At 40.3% G+C, this 20,930-nt stretch overlaps 1 protein-coding gene across 3 annotated transcripts in view; it reads right to left on the bottom strand.

The window, feature by feature from the left end:
* The window catches only part of pde7a (phosphodiesterase 7A), a 52,971-nt gene that overhangs the window by 23,794 nt on the left and 8,247 nt on the right, over positions 1–20,930 (bottom strand). Inside the window, exon 1 of one of the 3 annotated variants that reach the window (XM_088919438.1) lies at positions 5,551–5,643. The exons of the other annotated variants lie outside the window; for them this stretch is intronic. Within the exon in view, the coding sequence (XP_088775564.1) occupies positions 5,551–5,610 (60 nt within the window). The 5' untranslated portion in view covers positions 5,611–5,643. Of the gene's footprint in view, positions 1–5,550; positions 5,644–20,930 lie in introns of those variants that run through there. 3 annotated transcript variants of the gene reach the window in all.

Genomic DNA, 20,930 nt, shown 5'->3' with positions numbered 1-20,930 from the left:
TCTGCCCCCGTGATTAATTAGCGCCCCACTGTAATGAAACGGGCGATAAAACTACAGTCTCCAACAGTCGTCTCCAGCCCATCGTTCCCGACGCGGCCTACACAGAACCTGAAGTGTCCGTTTCAAAATAAGACCAGGAGAGGCTCACTCACTAGTCAGATTTGTCTCATGATCCTAGTGTTTGACACTGCGAATTCGAAAGTTGTAGTTAACAACCTTTGGCTCAGTTTCATCCGATCCACTCTTCCTCCTTACACAACCCCATCAGCCAGATCGAATTGCAAATAAACAAATTTGCCAACGTCGAGCCCCTGCTGAAATTAAACAATTCTGAAAGCTGCAAAGCCTTGCAAAAATTTTCAGCCTCTACTTAAATCAGATTCTGATGTGTTAGTTATAAACGAAAACATTGTTTTTCAATTGAACTCTAAAAACTAATGCTCAGAGCATTTTTACTTCTTTTTTGATAACTTGTGAAAGAGGTTAAATGTCAGCAAAACCTGGAAAGAAAATATGCAATCAAATTTGGAATTATAACTATTCTGCAACCTCAGTCGGTACTTGGTGGATCTCTATCAGCTTCACACAGCCGAAAGGTGTAATTCATGACCTTGGTTCCTGGTATTTTGGAGTTCATTGATAAACTGCAGCATTCACAACTTGGATAATGGATTCATATTGGATCCAATTCAGGACTCCGATTCAGGAACCACTCAAGGGCATTTACTCTCTTGTCATCAGAGCATTCCCACTGTGGCTTTGGCCTTGTGCTACGCCCTAATGTGACCTTTCAACTCCGTTTTCGATTCTTGACCAACTCAAGCGGGGTCTGTTCTGGGATTTGCCTGGACTTTGCGCCACCCATTTTCCCCTCAACTTTTGACAGGCTTCCCAGTCCCAGGAGCAGTAGGTCAGGCAGTGCTGAACAATGGTGAGTGTTCTGCACTCATTACTGGAAAGTGATGGACTCAAATCCCAAGTGAGACACTGCTGTTGTACTTGTGAGCAAGGCACTTCATCCGAATTGTTTTGGTATAATACCCCTGTGTATAAATGTTTGCAAACGTTAGTTGCTTTGGATAAAAACATCAGACAAATAAATGAGTAATTAGATTAGAATAATCCCCATAACCTCATACTGCCAAAATTAAGCTAAACATTTGGGACAGAATTCACTTCTTGATGTGCTATGTTGGGTGGCTGCACTAGGTATTAGTTCTTTGCATTTAGATTACAATCCTTCAGCAACATGTACAGTATGCAGTATTTTTACACTGTTGCAAACTGTAAATTTCTTTCTCAAAGGGGCTGCAAATCTTTCAAAACCACCGTTGGCTTTAGAGTTTCCTGATCTGGGTAGAGCCTGGACGGTATGGTGCACTTCCCACTTGTCAATGAGCTTCACTGTACTCAACGGGATGAGTACCCTTCGCCTCATGTGTGCTCTTCTACCACTTTATATGCAACTTGTTTCAAAAGCTCCTTGGTCTTCTGAATGATTTATTGCATCACAAGTACTATAGACAAGTAGCTCTAATTCACACTTAACTAGGTAGTTAAATGTGAATTTGTACGTGTCTGCACTCTGTAGTCAAGTTCAACCAATTTGATCACACGGAAAGAGAGACTATTACACCAGTTGTGGCACAAAATAATCTTTTGTGCCTGAACTAATTTAGGAGTTGCTATAGCAAATTAGTTCAATGCTTATGCAACTCAGAATCATCTAATTTTCTTTGACTTACGTAAAACCAGCATTTTGGAGTACATTGTGTGGATTCTAAATATAAAGTTCTAGTTAAATTTAAAGCTTGTTCTCTATCCCACCTTAAATGTGACTTTAGTCACTTATAAGGTTTCTAAATAATTACAAGATGACAAAACGCAAATCATTGGCACAAGCTTATTGCTATGGTACATGAGGTTTTCTACACATTTTAGTATGTCCATCTGTTACATTTAAATTCCATTGGAATAGCAATTAAAAACTGTCACCAACTCCCTACTTTTTTGCAACAAGGGATGCCAAGTAATAGATAGCTAGACAAAAGCATTCCTAAAACATAATTAATACACAGCTGATAGATCTGTCGGCTTGGAAACAAGCCATCATCACCTTTAGATAAAGTGGAAAACTAAAAAAAATCATTAAAAAAAAGCCTCATTTGAAAGCTATACACACATGTACCACACAGTTCACTACTTGAAAAAAAAGGTATTGGTGCCAGATCTGGAATCCTGACCTCTTCTCAAGCTTTCGATATTCTTTCAGATTGCCCTGGTCCTTTGTGTGGACCATGGTTATCTTTTCCAATACCAAGGGTTTATTACTCTCATTAGGATTTAGAAACCTAACTAATTAACTAAATTAGCAATGGTGAGACCCTACTGTTCCAAATACTTTGGAACAAATCTACTTTTCTCATCTTAATGCTCGTGTACATTGCTATACTGACATCCCAGATCATAAGGGCATGCAGAATGGGGAAAAGAGTGGTCATACAGTATGTACAGTACTTCTTACACCAAGCAATGTCACCCTGCAACTCACAACTGGCAGCCCACTGAACCTCAGCAGGTGTGAGCCTGGTCAGTACCAGGATGGGAGACCTCCTGGGAAAAACTAAGGTTGCTGCTGGAAGAGGTGTTAGTGGGGCCAGCAGGGGGTTCCCACCCTGCGGTCCATGTGGGTCTTAATGCCCCAGTATAGTGACGGGGACACTATACTGAAAACAGGTGCCATCCTTCGGATGAGACGTAAAACCGAGGTCCTGACTCTCTGTGGTCATTAAAAATCCCAGGGCGTTTCTCGAAAAGAGTAGGGGTGTAACCCCAGCATCCTGGCCAAATTTCCCATTGGTCCTTACCAATCATGGCCTCCTAATAATCCCCATCTATGGTGAGCGCATTATGGCTGCCGTCGCATCATCCAGATGGGGCTGCACATTGGTGGTTTACATTACCTGTAAAGCGCTTTGAGTGGAGTGTCCAGAAAAGCATTATATAAGTGTAAGCAATTATTAATCATAAATTATTCCTGACAACAGATCTGCACCTCCTAAAGCTAACTGATTTGTCACAAGGTCCAATTCAAGCAGCTGCACAAACCACTCGCAAGAGTTGAATGGTCTCACTGCATGACATAAGAACAGAATTGCAGAGTTTAACAATATCATTTCTGTTAAACACCCATTTGCCTCATGTTACATATTAAAAGGGAAGGATGGACAAAACAAGGAACGGATTCCATCAAGTTTAAAGGATTATGGGTACATCAATAAAACTCACCAGTATTACAGGCGTATTTTCGTTTACGGTGTATTTTCTAGACAAGGCTGGAGTCAATGTCAGCATGTCATTTCCAATTCCACTTCCTTTTTCGCATTAAACAAAACTGAATTTGCCTGAAGAGGAAACTGAAAGTAAAGCAGAGAACTGACCCCAATCCCTTCTTCTGGGTTTGGTTCTAATGGAACAATAAGTACAGGAAACAACAAAAACACAGAACTCTTCCACTAGTGATTTAATCCAATTACTGTTGATTGCAGGGATGTGACAGAAAGGAGCATGAAAAAAATAATTCACAATAAGGCTGTTATAGCTGGGAAGGGCAGTCTGTTCTACATTATTACAACAAAGTTCAGTGGTTTCTTTGGGACCCTTTTGTGTCTGTTAAGTTTTCATTTCAATGGACGGCAATCTTGAACATTACTGCTATTGATGTTGACGTCTTTCACCTTTTTCCATTTTCTGCACTTGTCTTTGATTATGAAAATAACCCCTACAGATTTATACACTTCTCAGCTATTGAGAGGGTCCAGACCCTTATTTCTGTCAAGGCAGATCCCAAAGGAAAATGTAAGAAAATTTGATTTAAGTGTCGCTGAACTTCAAAAGAAATTGACCAGTGACCGATTCTTTCATTCCACTGTGGTCACAAAAGGAACACAAGAGTGAGTACCTTTGGGAAAGGGGCATGAAGGTGAGGGCAGAACTGTGTGTTTATCACAAACACCAAAACTGAATCATGTACTGTATATTCATTGAATTGAAAGGCCTGAAGAGTCTTGAATCCACATCACCCACATGGCAAGACAGACAGAGTGGCCTCCCTCCAATTCAAACCTTTCTGTCCAGTTAAATGCAGGCTCAGGTTCCAGGAAATGTGCACGCTTACATGTCACCATGTACACACACAAATATTTACTAACATAGGAGTTATAAGCAATATTAAATACTGGGAAAAGTTGGGAAACTGAGTGAGAAACGCCAGTTGGATATACTGTACAGGGATGGCAGTCTACAGCTATTAATCAAATATTACAGAACTTAACTACAGAAGAGAGGCAGACAGACAGACCTCTCTGGTCCAGCCAACTGTTTGTATGCTAATAATATATCCACAAAATCCTAAAAAAATAAGAACAATTTATTCACAGATCCCATATTGGTTCAATCTGTGAAATGTTTGAATGTTTCTTGCCAACGCAAGGCTTCTGACAACCAAAAGCTCAAAAAGGATCAATGCATTTAGCACTAGGAATGCACTGGTTTTGATGGGACAGACAAAGCAGAGTTACGTTAACAAGGAGTCAACAGATCCCAAGAAATCTAATTAAGTGAATCCGAGTAACACTATGCACAACATGAGAGAGGGAAATGTCTGATTAGCTGTCGGATTTAGTTTCAGTGATCCACAGTAACCCTTGTAAGTCTGGCCAGCAAAGCCAGACAGAGACGCACGCCAAGGAGAAGTTCTCTGCTGTATTCGGTTATGTAGCATTATCTGCCAACTATATTTCTTGATTGATCATCATGTGGAATGATGAACCGCTACAATTACAACAGGATTTCAATTAATCGGACAAGAACAAAGACTACTTTCTTCTGAAATACAAAGGATATAAGAAAGGACATTGTGTATCTCTCAAACTATTCAAAATATAATCTTATCATACTAAAAAAAGTTTAAAGGTGCAGAGTTCACAGTGCCTGACGTCAGATGTTTTTGGTCCATTTTAGACTCTGGACACAGCGTATTGAGCTGAACACATCAAGAAAATAAGTCACCCTAAACGTTCAAAAGTCTTCTTGTCCAATTACATTTCGACAGTGACACACTTGAAAGGGTCCGACTCCCATAAAGAGCACCACAGTGAAGCAGCAGTTAAAGACCTAGTCACTGAGCAGTACATCTACAAAACAGTATATCATGAGTGTTCTCAAACAGTTCAACTCATAAAATGCTGGATGGATTAAAAAAAATAATTCTTGATAACATACCTGTATGATCCCATTTATGCTGACTTCACCACTACCAGCGGTTCACAAACTACACAAAACCGTAGCAAGTCATTCAATTGTATTGTTAGACATCGAAGACCCAAAAATCACTTGATCCAAACATCACACCACCCAAACTGGAATTCAAACTCATGCAAAACTCTGAATTTCTTTGTGCCAGAGCAACACTGCTTTGGCACAGCAGAGGAGTCTATAGCCCTCAATGCATTTAGCTCAGCACCAGCTTCTCTTTGCTAGATGACCTACCTTTGAGGTTATCCACCTGATTAGGGCTACAATCAGGGACCAAATCAATACAATTCCCATTGGATCTCCCCAGCGTCGAGGATCATAGTCTTTCTTTTTCCTCCCTCTCCACTGGAAGCTGCCGGAATAGTTAGGACTTCAATAAATCACAGCAGGCAGGAAGGCAGGCAGGCTGGCGGCAGCGAGTGGCACAGGCTCTGGAGGACACAGAGCCTTGTGCAGCTGTCTTACCCTGACTGCTATCACCTGACCGCCCCGCTCTGGGGACTGACTGCTTGGGATTGCTCCGTTGTGCCCCCTGCTCCCCAGCCGAGTTCCTGCCTCCTCAGCTGCAGATCCCAGCGAGGGGGGGCGGGGACACTCACGCTCTCAGCCCTGCAGTCGCTCTCGCTCTGTAGCAACAGCCAAACAAACTCGTAAACACTCTCCACACTCCTGGTGTGTGTGGTGGTGGTGGTGGTGGGGGGGGTCAGAGAGTGGAGGAGAGAGGAGGGACAGGCTTGGTAAGTACCAGGAACGCTTCTGTCGTCAGACCTCCATCAACGGTGATGAAGACCCTTGTTTACGGAGGCACACTGGGCAGGGAGCGGCCAGTAACAGCTGATCGGCATTGCTGGTTTTCAACTGGGTCGAAAGACGCAGATGGGTAAGGTGGTTTTGATGACCACACCATGGAACTGTGAGGTAAGCCCATATACCGCAAAAAGAGAAATGGATGGAGGATATGGAGCTAAATGCCAGGATAAAAAAAAATGTTTTTTGTTTTGTTTTTCTTTTTGCACAGTTTATCATGATTTTATTATCTAATTCTTAGAGGATAAATTCCATTCTGAACACCATGACTATTGAGTCTCAAACTATAAAAACATAGTATACAAATTGCTTTAGCCACTATGACCAATGTTTTTATACTGTAGACAAATGTTTAATGGAAAAAATCCCTGAAACTACATAGGCATCCGTTATCATTGTACTTGATAATCTTTTCTGTTTACCAGATACAAGTAACTCAGTATAGTAAGCTGGTTTAACTGACTAGTCCACAGAGAAACTAGATCACATGCAATGCAGACAATCAGCCCAGCCAGGATAGGACAGGAGAAGGTATGCCACTGGCCTCTAGGACACACCTGTCAGTCTTGGTGTTGGCCTTGAACAAGCCAGTCGAAAAACAGAGTGAAGGTATGTGCCTGCCTGAAGGCATACTGACCAAATTAGGCCTCTCAACCTGGAGTGACTTCACAGCAGATTGCAGTGGAGAACCACAGAGAGAAATAGTTCCATCACAAGGCCCACTGCCCCAGTACACGATGAGCAGCAGGATAAGAGCTTGCAGCGCTCAGCAACTGGGTTCCTCAAAGTAACTGAATTCCTGCCAGGCCAGCTGCACTGCACGAAATACCAAAACTGTTACAAGCCACTATCACGCTGGCACACTTTATTAACTTTACATCTTTAAATAAAGTGAGAAGGGCCTAGTTTTAAGGTTCATTTTGTAATATTTTGGACAAATAAATTCATACCGAGTTCAGAACCCAGTCACAAGTGCTTATATTAAAGTGTTCAAAGAGTAAGTAAACAGGATGTTGGTTGCAGCTTAAAGCACAGACAACTACTGACATCCAACTATTAACAGGTGAACAATATAGTACAATTTTCAGACGGGACAAATGTTATACACAGCAGATGTACTCTCAATACCCATAATCAAAACCTGCAAAGCTTTGTACTAACTCAGAAAAAGTTTAGCTCAATCCTAACAGTTCAGGTGTCACTTGTTTGAGCTTGGGCAATGTTATTAGCCGATAGTGACTGTGAAGTAGCAGACCCTGACTGACTGAGCAATGTCAGGACTCACAGGACTTTAATTAGCTGAGGGGCTTTGTTCGCTTCACTGCAACAGCAAAGCTCCTGCAAGCTTGAAGTGACATTACTGTACGATGGTCAATTCCAGTTGGTGTTAGCTCTCCTGTAAGGCACTGTGGGCCTGGTAGTGTTGCACAAGATGAACTAAGAGATACACTGCAATGTTACGGAGCTAAAAAAAACACTAGATTCAATTTTACTGAGACCAATGGTAGTTTGTCACAGAGGTTTTTCCAGATTGTTCAGAGGACATGTATGTGCAGGTCTCACAGTGTCACTATCACTTCTCCAGCACATTAACCATGAAAATCAAAGTCTTAAATCAGCATGTCACAGATTTCTCCCACTTGTGAAGGCCCATTATTCAGTCTCATGGACAGAACCCCTCCATGCTCCGAGGTCTTTAGCTGGCCCATTCTTGGGGAAGTACGTAGTCCACTATTTAGTTCACTTTTCTCTGGGTTTCTCTCACTCAGATCATCCTCCTATCTACAAGTATTCACTAATCACTTTCCATGATTCTCATTAATCAGCGAAGTATTGTACCTGACTGACTGTGTCACCTGCTCACTATTCCTGTCATAATTCCTTACCTTGCAGTTGCTCTCCGCACTTCACTGTCCTCCTAATTTCAGGTTCTGGACCTTAAACATTAAAAATATTCCCACTCATTCTTCACTCCTGCCTACACTGGCTGATCCTGTTTGGCCAGGGCCATAATTCTACATTTACATGATTTGTGCCCCTGGCACAGCAGCTAGTTTATTTTTCTCTCACTCCCCTCACACTCGCTCTTTCTCCCCTCTCAAATTACATTCGCAAAACATTTACATACTCTTAATTTGAGACATTCTATCCAAACTAGTGCCTTAAAGCAGAAGTTGAATAGAAAAAGCAAAAACAAAGATGCAAAACTTTTCCATCTTTGCCAGCAAAGGTACACTCACTCAGACAATCTGTTACAACATTAGCCTTAATATGTTTATATCTACAAAATTATACAATACCTCCTTGTTTAAAAAATCAAAAAAGCTTATTACCATAGAATTGCCGTTGAAATGGCTAAACAGTTCTTAAATTGCTTTAAGCAAAAAGAGCAAATAGGAGCTGAACAAAAGTTGCATGCTTGCTGATGCTTAACTCTTCAGTGACAAAGGATCTTAATCTCTGATAGTACCATGCTGAACTACACAAACGGAGCTACTGTGCCTCTAAACACTGTGCCAGAACAAAAAGCTGCAAGATAGTTGGGCTGCTTGTCTGGTTCCCCGTGTCAATGAACAAACCCAGAATAAGCGATGGGCATTCTCCGAGAAAATCATGGGAACACAAACCACTGAGACACTGCCACAGCTCCTATCTAAAAAAAAAGCTCATGAGTAAACTACACTTCAAACAAAAAACAAATGGAATACATGAAAACATTACAGAAAAGGAAGAATTTTTGTAAATCTTTTTTTCTGCGGCTTGCAAAAAAGCAAACTGTAAATCAGTGGCAGCTGTAGACATTTTTTCTACAGTGTTGTATGATATTTTCCATAAAATGCTGCTTTGAGTAGACTGGAGATTTTACAGGAAAACAACCTTTTGGCACTCACCCTAATAATACTGTACACAAAGAAATACACATGGTGGCATTTTCAATTTGGTCATTTTAAAGTATTTGGTTGTTTAAGCAATTTGAACTTGAAAAAACCGATACTGCATGTTTTAGGTCCGCTAATTTAGTGCATCTCTTTAAATCAGGCTAACATACAACCTTGCTCAAAGTAAAGTTCATGCAAATTCAAACAGTCACGCAAATGAAAGAAGACATCACACCACGCAGAATGAGACACTAAGCAGACTGTACCAATTCGCTTACCTCCTGTATTGCAATTATACTGTAATACAGTTATTTCAGCTGACATAATTAGAAACCAGTTTCTGAACCTTAAACTATAAGCAGGGTGGTGTCTCCTATGACATCGGAAACACATCATCAATGACCAAATGCCTCATCTGAGTCACTCTTGATTACCCAATGGAGTGATCTCGCAATTACATCTTGCATAATTACAACTTGTGTCTTCCTAGCTTTTTTCTAGCTTTCTAAACCACGAGCGGTGCTCCTCATCTGCAGCTGCACTGCAAGATGGTTTGCAGATTATCAGCCTTCGGTCACAGGCCTGTAGGATCTAGAACTCTAGTTCACATAACTGGAGCAGCCTCTCATTCCCAAATTAAAACAGGAACAGAGACTGCACAGCTCTGGACTGACTCAAACCAGAGTGTTTACAGAAGCAAATGCGATAATTTCTGGGAAGGTGGCACATATTATAATTATTTAAGAATGCCCTCTGTAATGCCAGTATCACCCAGAGAATAATAGTTTAAAAGAACTACTGGAACACATTTCAGCAACTGATTAATTAAGGAAGGTTTCAATGAGGAAACATGAATCCTTGAAAACTACTTATATTTTTTTCTAAGTGATATTATTTAATTAAACACCACCTGTTTAACTGATCATACTATAGATAAATTGATCCAGGCCTTTAGAAAATGATGATTTACAGATTACATATAAAACCTGCCTACACCTATAAATCCAGGACCAGGGATGGAGAGCTCAAAATGAGAGTATTTATTTCCAAAACAATCCCAATTCTATCCATCGTTACAGATTGCATATAGCTAAACGTGTATATGACACAACAGGAAAAAAATGACAACCTCCTTTTTGGTTTTCTAATTACTGAATGTATGTTACACCATTCCACAGGAATACCTGAATGCTTTTTGGATTTCTAAGCCTACAGTGATCTTTTTTAAGTCAAAAGCAATCATCAAAGACACCTGATGGGGAATGTGCATTCTTCACCATGCTCCTTTATGCTTCAGCATTTAGCATTAATGTAGCTTTCGGCACGGTGCCAGACTGGAATTAAAAACGGTCCAACCAACAGGAGCCAGTCTGTAAGAAAGCGAAGACAGGTTATGACAGTTTTCTGCAGGTTTGTGGATCCGTTCACCCACTTTCACATGAATATGCTGTTTGAATTCACAAAAATCGAACAGCAGACAAGACAACCCTCATTTGGGTTTGTTTGTTGTTGTTTTTTTTACAAGAAACCTGCAAATATATAGGTCACACCGAAACAAAGACTTACACTTTGCCTTTGCAGACTACGAAAACAGCACGGAAAGTAAAACAAAACACCATCTGACCTGTAGAACTGATAACTGATCAACACTCATGTTGGAGAGAGAAAAAAAAAACTCCTACCTATAATACCTGAACTCCTTCAGCTAAGAACTTGTACCTTATACTTAAACAACTGGGGAAATTCCAGATTTTCATTTGATCATCCGTATCTGATTAACAAGCATATCAGAGATATGGCCATAAAGGAATTTGTTACGCAAACAGGTTAAAGGAACATAACCTCTCTGACTTCAAAAGGACACTTGGCAAGTATTCAGAAACGTGAAAAGGTAGTGATGAAGTAAGCCCAGAGAGTGCATGTCTTTGGACACAGGCTCATGGGGATGTGAAACAAAATGCCAAGATATGTTACTGAAGCAGATGCCCTGGGGTCCCTCAGGAAACAGCTGGGCGAGAGCCTCGGATTAAGCAAGTAGCCACCAAGAGATCGATCTGGCCCAAGGCCTCCTCTCATTGGTAGCATTTCTTGCATTTTCTTAGGTTCTTATGGTACGGGGACAGGCAGAAAGAAGGTGTTTGAAGTTTTAAAGACCCAAATAAAATCATTAAACTTTGACAAAGTTTCAAATCCTACTCAGATGAGATTGGAATAACAAAACTTCAGAGATCGCCCTTTTGATTTAGTGCAAGTGCAGCAGTCGAACCTGTCCATTTGCTCATGATTCATGATTCATGTAAACTGTGCCTTTGTTACTGGCATACAGTGAGCATTCTAAACATCCTGGTGCAAAAGGTCACCTCTCGTGTGTAATAAATACAGATGGAAATCCACCAGATGACGGAAACTTCTTGGTAGGATTAGAGACAAAGGACAAACCTTAGACTGTTCATTCCAGCGCTCAATGATATACATCTCTGTGTCAGGTTTCCTATGATCTGGAATATTTAATCAATTGTTTTTATTGCACAGTTTGGCCCAAACTGCAAATTTCTTCATTTCTTCATTTCACAAAAACTAAGCACAGGCATTCTGCTTTTTGAATTAAATCAGAAGGCTGCAAACCCTTGTGTAAAATTGCAGTGCATTAGCTCATGATAGGGGTTCGATTTCAAAACTGTGAGCAAAGGTGCTCAAAGGTGGCCAAAGTCTTAAACATTCCCAGAGACATGAAAATCAGTTAATTCACACAGCATAGTATGACATGTTTTAAGAAGTCTGTTCATTAACATCCTACTACAAGTGACAATGAAAAATAAAAGGCCAGAGCTCAGCAGCGGACTGACTGGTTAAAAGATGGGTCAAGGCTTTGCTATAAATGCAACACTGTTTTGTTTTGCAAGATAGGCAAGATGTCAGCCTCAGGCGGGTTTTGTTCACAGCCCGTTTCTGAAAGGTTGCTCTGATCTTTGTTTTGACACAGGTAAATGCCACATGAAGGCTGTTTTGGTACTAAAAAGCACGTCACTGCGTCACTTTCTCTCTCGTTGCAATTTTAAGAATGTAAAATAAGTTACAATATACGAGAAATGTTGTTCAGAATGTCACGCTTTGGCTAAACGTTAACAACTCCTCAATTGTTTTCTTTAGCACTGTTCTGTACACGAAATGGAACAGACTGTTTTCTTTCACATTTTCCATATCACAATCCAGAACTAGGCATTTTAGAAACACAAACTGAAAAATGAACAGAGTTTTGTGATCTGAATGTTGTCAAAAAGAATACATAAAATACTGACGAGCGGCAAGACTCAGAAAAGAAATACAGATCACATTAAAAGCAGCTAATCAATAAAGCACAAAGCTGCACTACTTCAGAAGTTATTTCCTACAGATATCATACCATTAATGCAAAGCAAAATGTAAATTAGTGTCAAAGCAAACATCCACATCCTCAGAGCCCATTAAAAAATACTCTTAAAGAATATGGGAGAACTTCCTGGACTGTGGAAACTCTAATCAAGACGCATTTCAAGGTCTGCTACTTAAAGAGCATTAACTGGCCTGAAGCATAGTCCAGCTTGCAAACATTTTTTGCAAAATACAGTACAGGAAAAAAAAAGATAAAATATTTTTGGTGAGCATCAGACCTCGTGCTTATCTAAAGAGCTTTCTTCAGTGTTTAATAAATCAGGTATACTTAAAAGGCAAGACACAGTTCAAGGTCACTGAATTCAACAGTTTGAGGCCACTGAATGCAAGAGCACCAGAAGCTGTTCAATGTTTTTCACATACTTTAGTTTTCGGAGACGTACTGCTTGTACTTTATCATAAACCAAATTTTTTTCTAGCTTGGGAATCCATTTTCTGTGAAGCCGTTTTCAGAACACACAGGGAAACTCAGCTTTAAAATTAAAAAGCACATTGCCAGTTCACTTTTAAAAATATAACCTGAAATACAAATACTGCTACAAATAGGGGGTTACAAAACTGGAGAAATACCAGAAATTGACTGAGCAGATTAATCAATAAGTTAAACAATCATAACCCCCAACCTGTAAAGATTTTGCCAAGAATATACCTGAGCAGTTGGCATAATTAGTGTAAATCAATTAAATCTCTCTCTTTAAACTCAAATACCACAAAATGAATGGGATCGTGTCTCCCTATTCTAAAAATGCACCCACTAAACAGGAGAGGCCATTTTTCACCAAGGGATTCTTTACAGAGGAAATCAAAGTTTCTAAGAACATCAGAACAGCAAGCTCTCTTAACATCATCAAGAACATGAACTGCTTAACAAGGTTCAAATACTTAACTCCCATTAAGTATTGTCCAGATGATCTTGACAAGGATCTCTAACCTCTCTGAGTTTCTATCCCCTCCTCTTCTTTTTACCTGCCTGTTTTATGCTGTGATCCTAGACTGTTGACAACACTCAAACACTTGCCAGGAGCTTAATTAACTAAGGTTAACCAAGGTAAACTTCACGATTACTTTGATCACTGAATCTTGCACTCCTACATCTCAGCCAACACCTCCTTGCTCTGAAGCTTCGAAACTCTATGTGGTGACACTAGCCAGGCATTACCCATTGTATCTAGATTCTTAAAGACACTTCAACAGTCACTTACAACAACCTGTTATAATACTGCGTGGACTCAAAGACAGCTCAATCGGCGACGGAGATTGTTAGGAACACTGTGTTGAGCCTTACAGTTACAAGCAACACTGGCTCGAGTCTGGGTTACATTATTAGCCAACTGCAACACAGACTCCCAGAGAGCTGTAGGGACGTGCTGGGGTACTGTGAGCTTCAAGTGCTGTTAGTGCGACGCAAGCTGTCCACTAAGGCACCGTGGCGATGCCAGCAAATCACAACCTGGCCCTGGGCATATCAGAGAACAGAGTGCACTGCTCTCATTTCGTCCATGCTTGTTCAGGAGTCATATGTTCAGTAAACCCTCGATTTAACTTTGCTTTTATGGACTTTGGATTTAAATCGGCTAAAGGGAAATTTTGACAGTAAAATCAGAAATACCAGGCTTTATCCACAACTAAGAGAACAAGACAAAAATAAATACTACATAGGCTTAAAATGCAGGAATACCAATAGTGCCCTAGTGTTTGTACTTCATATGCTTGAGCTAATTTTATACAGTGTATGTTCAACACATGACAAAGAGGGTAATTACATATTTATGATAGAAAGGGCACAGGCGGCAAATGAATGCGTGTTGATTGCAATTGACAAAAATAAGTCAAAAGACCCATGAAGCATATACAGTTTACAGTGCCTTGCCTGGGTATTTAGACTCTTTAAAAGCTTTCTAATGTTGCTGGGTTATAAATGATACTTAATCATCTTTTTCCCCACTCAGTATATTGACTACAAACTCATATGCTCAAACAGAACATTTTTAAAGGCAAAATGTGTTATTTGTCAGCAGATTATCTTAAAGAAAGTAAAAAAAAATATCCAGGAAACAGTGTTAGGTAACATTTTTTAAAGTTGTGTCTTCATCTACAGTATATTAGCATTTGATGAATGTAAATATTTCTTAGAATTTGCAATATGCATCTTGAATGCAAACAAGTGATAAGGCATGATTTGTTTACTGAGAGCAATTCTACATCTCAGCAAATGGCTGCATATCGCTTCACATTTAGTAGAAATTGTGCAATTGGAATTCCCTTTTTTAAGCAAACCTCAAAAGACCCTAGGTGTTTATCTGGTTTAAAGATGAAAACTTCTACAAACTACAAAACGTCAGTGCAGTCAAACTGTATCTGACTGAAGAGTTAAGATTATAAGATCAAAACCTTGTAATTCATTTTATTTTAAAAGCCATTTTCAGTAAATAACATTAAGTTACAGCAACAGATGAGGGGTGGCAATCCACATTTACAAAAGCTTAATAAAGAGAAAACGATTTTACTACGGAGAAATTTAATGACCAACCTCTACCGTAAACAAGTTGGATGTCAGCGACAAAACCTTATTCCATAGCCTAAGCCTACCAAGGAGAGTGCTTCATGTTAAAGACTGTTGTCTGTTACACTTAAAAAACTAATAAAGGGGAACTGCAGTTCCAATTTCTCAGACTGGTTATTAAATCTCTGCAAAAAAAATAGATTCATTGTCATTATAGAAACAATTTACTCATTTTGAATTAAGCACAAAATTGTAAATTATGCAAAAGGACTGTAAATTGCCACGCTGTCACAAACTTGCATTCTAGCTCCCACGAATTGTGAAGTGAGGCAACCCTTCCTGCTCACTAGTCACTGTAATGACTACTGTAATGCGATGTACGAGCGAATAAGTACAGGTTGTGCAGCAGACCATTCAACGCAGAAATGTTCCAACGTGATCTGCATGCAGAGTGAACAAGTCTGTAGTATTCATCGGCAAAACTGTCTGGAAGTCGAGAGCAATACTTCTATTGGATTAAGATATATTTACAAGCCTGCTCGTTTACAATGTAGCTTCAAGTTACCATAGGTTTTGTCACCTCGTTCTGAATCGCAGAATATTGCGCTGCGCATACCTGGAACTTCCGTTTACTTTGTGACAATCGTTACGGTGTATTTATTCATATTGTGATTTGAACTCAATGAAAATAGCACTGTAGTTCCCCTTTAACAGCTGGCTTCTTAGCTTATTGACTGATTAATAAGATTAATATGATTTTGCAACTCCTAACCTGAAGTGAGGACATGTAAAAAATCTAAATAGGTGGCAACAAAACCAGTTCCACTTAATCCATTCAACTACAGCATTGAAAAGGTTGCATAATAAAATGCAAAGTAAAAAAACTGAAGTCAAGCAGAAGAGATGACACTCACCATAGGGAACAACAAGGAGAGGGGCGACACACTCTCTATGACCTCGTTTACCCAGAATACACATCTTGTTCATAAATTCTCAGAGATTAAAGCAAGACTGTTCGACAGCGCTTCAGAAATTCAAAGCATCCCTGTGAATTCTACCACTTCTCTGTGTGATGAAGCATAGGAGACTTCGCATTCCTAAAATTGCGCTGGAAACCCCAGTCGCATCGCAAAGCTGGATAAGCTGTTAATACAGCCCTGTGCTGTAGATCACCCTCTTCAAAGGCAAATGTTTCTTTAGACTGAGACAGTAAACAAAGGCCACATTACAATACTGCAACACAACTTAAACCAACCACAGTGTGATTTCCTTTGTCTTCAAATTGGCATGTTTTGTTGCAAGTGACACGTTGAGCTTTGGTAAATTTGATTTTCAATGAAAGGACCACAAATTTAACTTTATTCTTGTAATAAAAAAGGGGGGAAAAACGGCAGAAGCGACAATTTAATAAACCTTAAAATTGTGCTGGAAACTCCAGTTGCCTCGCAAAGATGGATAAGCAGCTGAAGGGGAACTGCAGACCCAATTTCTCAGACCTGTTATTAAAGCTCAGTAACAAAATAAAGTGTATTTATAAATACAAAATTAAAAAATTTCAAACTAAGCACAAAATGGTGACCTTTGTGAAAGTACTGTATGGGCGGCATGTTGTCCCAAACTTCTGGTCTCACCAAGAGCAAGAGTTAGCACAAATTGTGATGTGAAACAGCCCTTCCTGCTCACTAGTCATTGTAATGACTACTATAATGTGATGTACAAGTGAATAAGTACAGGTTGTGCAACAGACATTTCACTGCAAAAAATGTTCCAATGTGATATGTACGCAGGGTTAATGCGTAGTATTTGTTAGCAAAACCGTCTCAAAATTGAGAGCAATATTTCTATCGGATTAAAAGAGATGTATTCACAAGCCTGCTTTTTGGCAGTGTCATAGAGCTGCTTCACCTCACTGGACGTTTTGTTGCCTCGTTCTGAATTGCAGAATATGGTGCTGCGCACACCTGGAAATGTAGTCTATTTTGTGCTGCAAATTGGAGGTTTTGCACGTTACTGTGTGTATTTTACTTTTCTTGTGGTTTGAAATGCACTCATCAATGCAGATACTTTCTAACCCCGAAATATCAAAAATAGCATCGCAGTTCCCCCTTAACACAGCCCTGTAGAAGTGGAATTTCTTAGGACACAATATTGAAGTGCTGGGTATCCTCAAAAAATGCCTGAATGAGATCCCTGCATCACTCACCGTTGCAACCAATTTTTCTAAATACCCCAATCAGCCTCCTCTAGTAGTAATTTCTGTTTGTTCTTATGAATAATCATTTTTACATAGCAATTTAAAATCCATATTTGATCACGCCTGCTGAAAAGAAAATGCTTTCTCTTTACTTCTGCAACAGAGACTTGAACAGCTAGTTAAAACTGAATACCGTATTGTATACTGTACTGTAACTGAATATTGTAGTGTATTTACTGAACTCTGGAAACTGCATAGTACAATTACATAAACTGGGTAACAAAATCAGCCATTACATTGTTCTGAAATCAACTATTAGCTTGAGTTGTACTACATCTTTCATTATGGGTAATATTTTTAGGAAAATTCTGATGAAGTGATGACTATCAAAATCTCACAGAGCAGAAAGTTAAACCTAGTTTAGACATTATTGAATGAAGCAAGGGTATGGATGGAGAGGAGATAATATTCAGTATAAACAGGTCCATACTGCTTACTGAAGCAGATACTTCTGCTGCCTTTCAAATGAAAACAGGCTTTCAAAATACCATCACTGCAGGAGCTACTCAAACAGGTTGTGAAATGCAATCCACTAAACAGCATGCTTACCACATCCCACAACTACGTCAATTCGACAAGTTGTATTGAAAGCAACCTTATCAAGGCTTTCTAAAGATAAACAGCCCGTGTGAACAAAAAACTGTAGGCCTCATGAGTGTTAAAGAGAATTCAAAACTACTCCTGTGTTGTACTTCTCCAAGAGATATTCTATGTTGATTTACATAAATCAGTCTACATTTTGTACTCTACTTTTGCATGGTGTAAAAAAATTCTCACCCAACACAAGATTAAAGGGACTATACAGGGAAATAAAATGAACGTATAGAGTGACTCAGTGTCCCTGCACTTAAAATGTAATGCATTGCGTCAAATAAAAAACACTGGTACACCATCAAGAGGTTAATTAAGGACACCATATCAACCTGATTTGAAGCAAAGCTACAACTTTCTGTTGCTTTACGCACAAGAGATTAGTATAACTTAACTTTAACACAACACAGCCTTTTGTCTAAGAGGAGGGCAACAACTAAAAGTTTCTAGAAAAACTGCATGAATTTACCAGGTGCAACACTGAACTATTGCAATTGCGGTTGGCAAACTGTAGTACTGCAAAGCCTCTATTTCCAAAGGGACATCATCGGTCCTTTTTGTACATTTAATGCTCAAACCCCCATTAAGGGAGCACAGGGATTGGTCTCCCAAGAAAAGACAGATTCCCCAGTCTAGTGGTTCTGAAATGGATGGGCAGGGAGGGAGAGAATCAAATGACAGAAGAGGATCTTCCTGTTCGCTTCCCTGATCATGTGCCCTGATATCCGTGGTAAACAAGATCGTTATTAACTCTTCGGGCACCTTGCTCTCCTATCTCCACAGCAATAACACCTGTTACGAATTGCAAAACAGGAAAACACCATCAAACACAGACTTGGTTTAGGTGTCGGAGATCTTAATCATAAAATACACAGCATTCGGTGAGGAGATGCGTCATCCATACAGAGTACTTTCACATTTTAATCATACTTTACATTTTTTGAATGATTACACAATTTCTATAAAGCTTTTTTTTTTCAGATGGTCTAAGATCCTCCCCCCATTTGTTATATTACTCCTTCGGGTCTTCAGAGGCTGTCAAATGAGGTCTTTGTGAATAGACAAACTGGAACCCAGGTCAGAGTCTTAAACATGAAATAGTTTAACAGCAGCACACTCCTAGATATTCAGAGAGTGACTTTCATATGACGAAATGTATTCATGGTAGAAATACTACTACAGTATAACCCCTCATCTTCACTTAAAGACCCACTATTTGTTCGGGCCTCACGCATAAAATGTACTTGCAATTTGACTTCTCGCACAGGCATACTGTATAAGGGACAAGAATTTGAACGCCAAAGCAGTTTTCTGTTGACGTTCACCATTAAGAGTCCAAAAGCTTTATTCTACAGAGCTATTAATAATCTAAAGATTTAGAGTTAACCGCCTGCAAACGGTGTGGCGGCGGTGCCGTCGCGCTCCTGCGGCGCGGGCGGAGAGTTAGACCGCTGCCCCTGGAGCCCAGGCTTGAGCACATCCGCCCAGCTCCACGGGCAGGACAGCCCCTTGAGTCCGACTTCAAGCACCCACAGGAACGACAAAGATAAGATCAGATTTATTAGCCAGAGACAATTTCTTGCATTAGGAATTTGTCTTTTCGCATTGCCCAGCTTGCTCTCCCTGAGCCACACAGGCACACAGACGAGGAGAAACCTTGGGGTCAGAGCGCAGGGTCAGCCATTTATACGGCGCCCCTGGAGCAGCTGGGGTTAAGGGCCTTGCTCAGGGGCCCAACAGAGTAGGATTCCTCTGCCGGCCGCGGGATTTGAACCGGCAACCTCCCAGCCACAGGTGCAGATCCGCAGCCACAGAGCCACCGCTCCGCCCATCAAAAAGAGACTGTTTCAGAACACAGGGCACGGGGCCGGTCTCCCGTGGCAGAGAGGAAGAATCCACAGGAGCCCCTTACAACCGCAGTAGCTCAGGGACTATGAATGGGCGGGTCCTAAAGACTGGCATAGCTGACGCCAAGGGTGACCACAGCCCCCAGGAGAGACGGGGGCTGATGGCGCATTTCAGTTCTTCACCCAGCTACCATAAGAGGAAGTGCGCTACAGTGTATCCGCTGCTGTATGCCAGGACTGCGATACTGTTTAAGCATCCTCTCACCACACCATACACCCCACAACTCTTCAAACTCTCTTACTTCAGAAACAAAGCACAATCTAATAAGGAATGACGCACTGACCACCAAAACATGCTGCAGATTAACAATCTACTTGGCACTGCAGAAAACACAGAACCCCCCCCCCCCGCAAAATAAAAAAGTTTTTATTTTTATATTATTTTTTGTTGCTTACATATCGCACTTGGTGAATATGTGGCTAACTGCAGAGCGCTCTGACTCTTGGATATTACTGTTCAGGAAAAAGCCTGGACATTCAGCACTTTGGCACATTACTGTAACTCTTACTGCAGGCTACAACTGATGAAGACGAAAGCCCCAACGAAAGGAATCCACCAATTCCATTCTTTCTAGAGGTTTAATAGCCCAGCTCAGCACTGGAAAGAGACCCTGGACTTACTGGAGTATAGGTAACTCTTTTGAAATGAGAATGAAGTCTTACTTCAAAGTAGGACAGGAAAAAGAAACCAAAAAGAGGTCATGTTCTGTATTATAATTGACCTTCCCCAATCAGTCTCTACTTTACTTCCTAATTGGCTCCTTTATCAACCTTGGTCATGGTGTTTTGCTCAAGAACAGAAGGCTCTGTGATGCAGCGTTCACAGATACAGTAGCTGTAGTAGTGTTCTTTTACAGATGCAATTTACATGTGGACAAAGCACCTAGACTGACCTGATTGCAACTTAGTCCACCTAAGGACCTAATATGGGGCTTTGAAGCAGTTCCCTGGGTGGTCAAAACCATGACAGGAATGATCATATCCACTCAAAGGAAAGTAAGATACATTTGTGGGTTTTCAGCACTGGTCAACAGGACAGAACCAAGATTTTATTTTGATCTCCAAGCCCTACTAAAACCTCTACTTTTGTTCTTGCAGGGCACCATAAAATAGAAGGTCATCAGATTTGGAAAACAACAACAGAAATATTTAAGCTGATTAAAAATAATCTGATTTTTCTCCAGGATGCTTCTGGGTATTATGAAAAAGTGCAAAGCCCATTAGGAATAACACCCATCTGT

This window comes from Atractosteus spatula, chromosome 6 (assembly GCF_055471065.1).
Source record: "Atractosteus spatula isolate fAtrSpa1 chromosome 6, fAtrSpa1.hap1, whole genome shotgun sequence".
Lineage (NCBI taxonomy): Eukaryota > Metazoa > Chordata > Actinopteri > Semionotiformes > Lepisosteidae > Atractosteus > Atractosteus spatula.
This window is presented reverse-complemented; position numbering and strand designations above follow the sequence as displayed.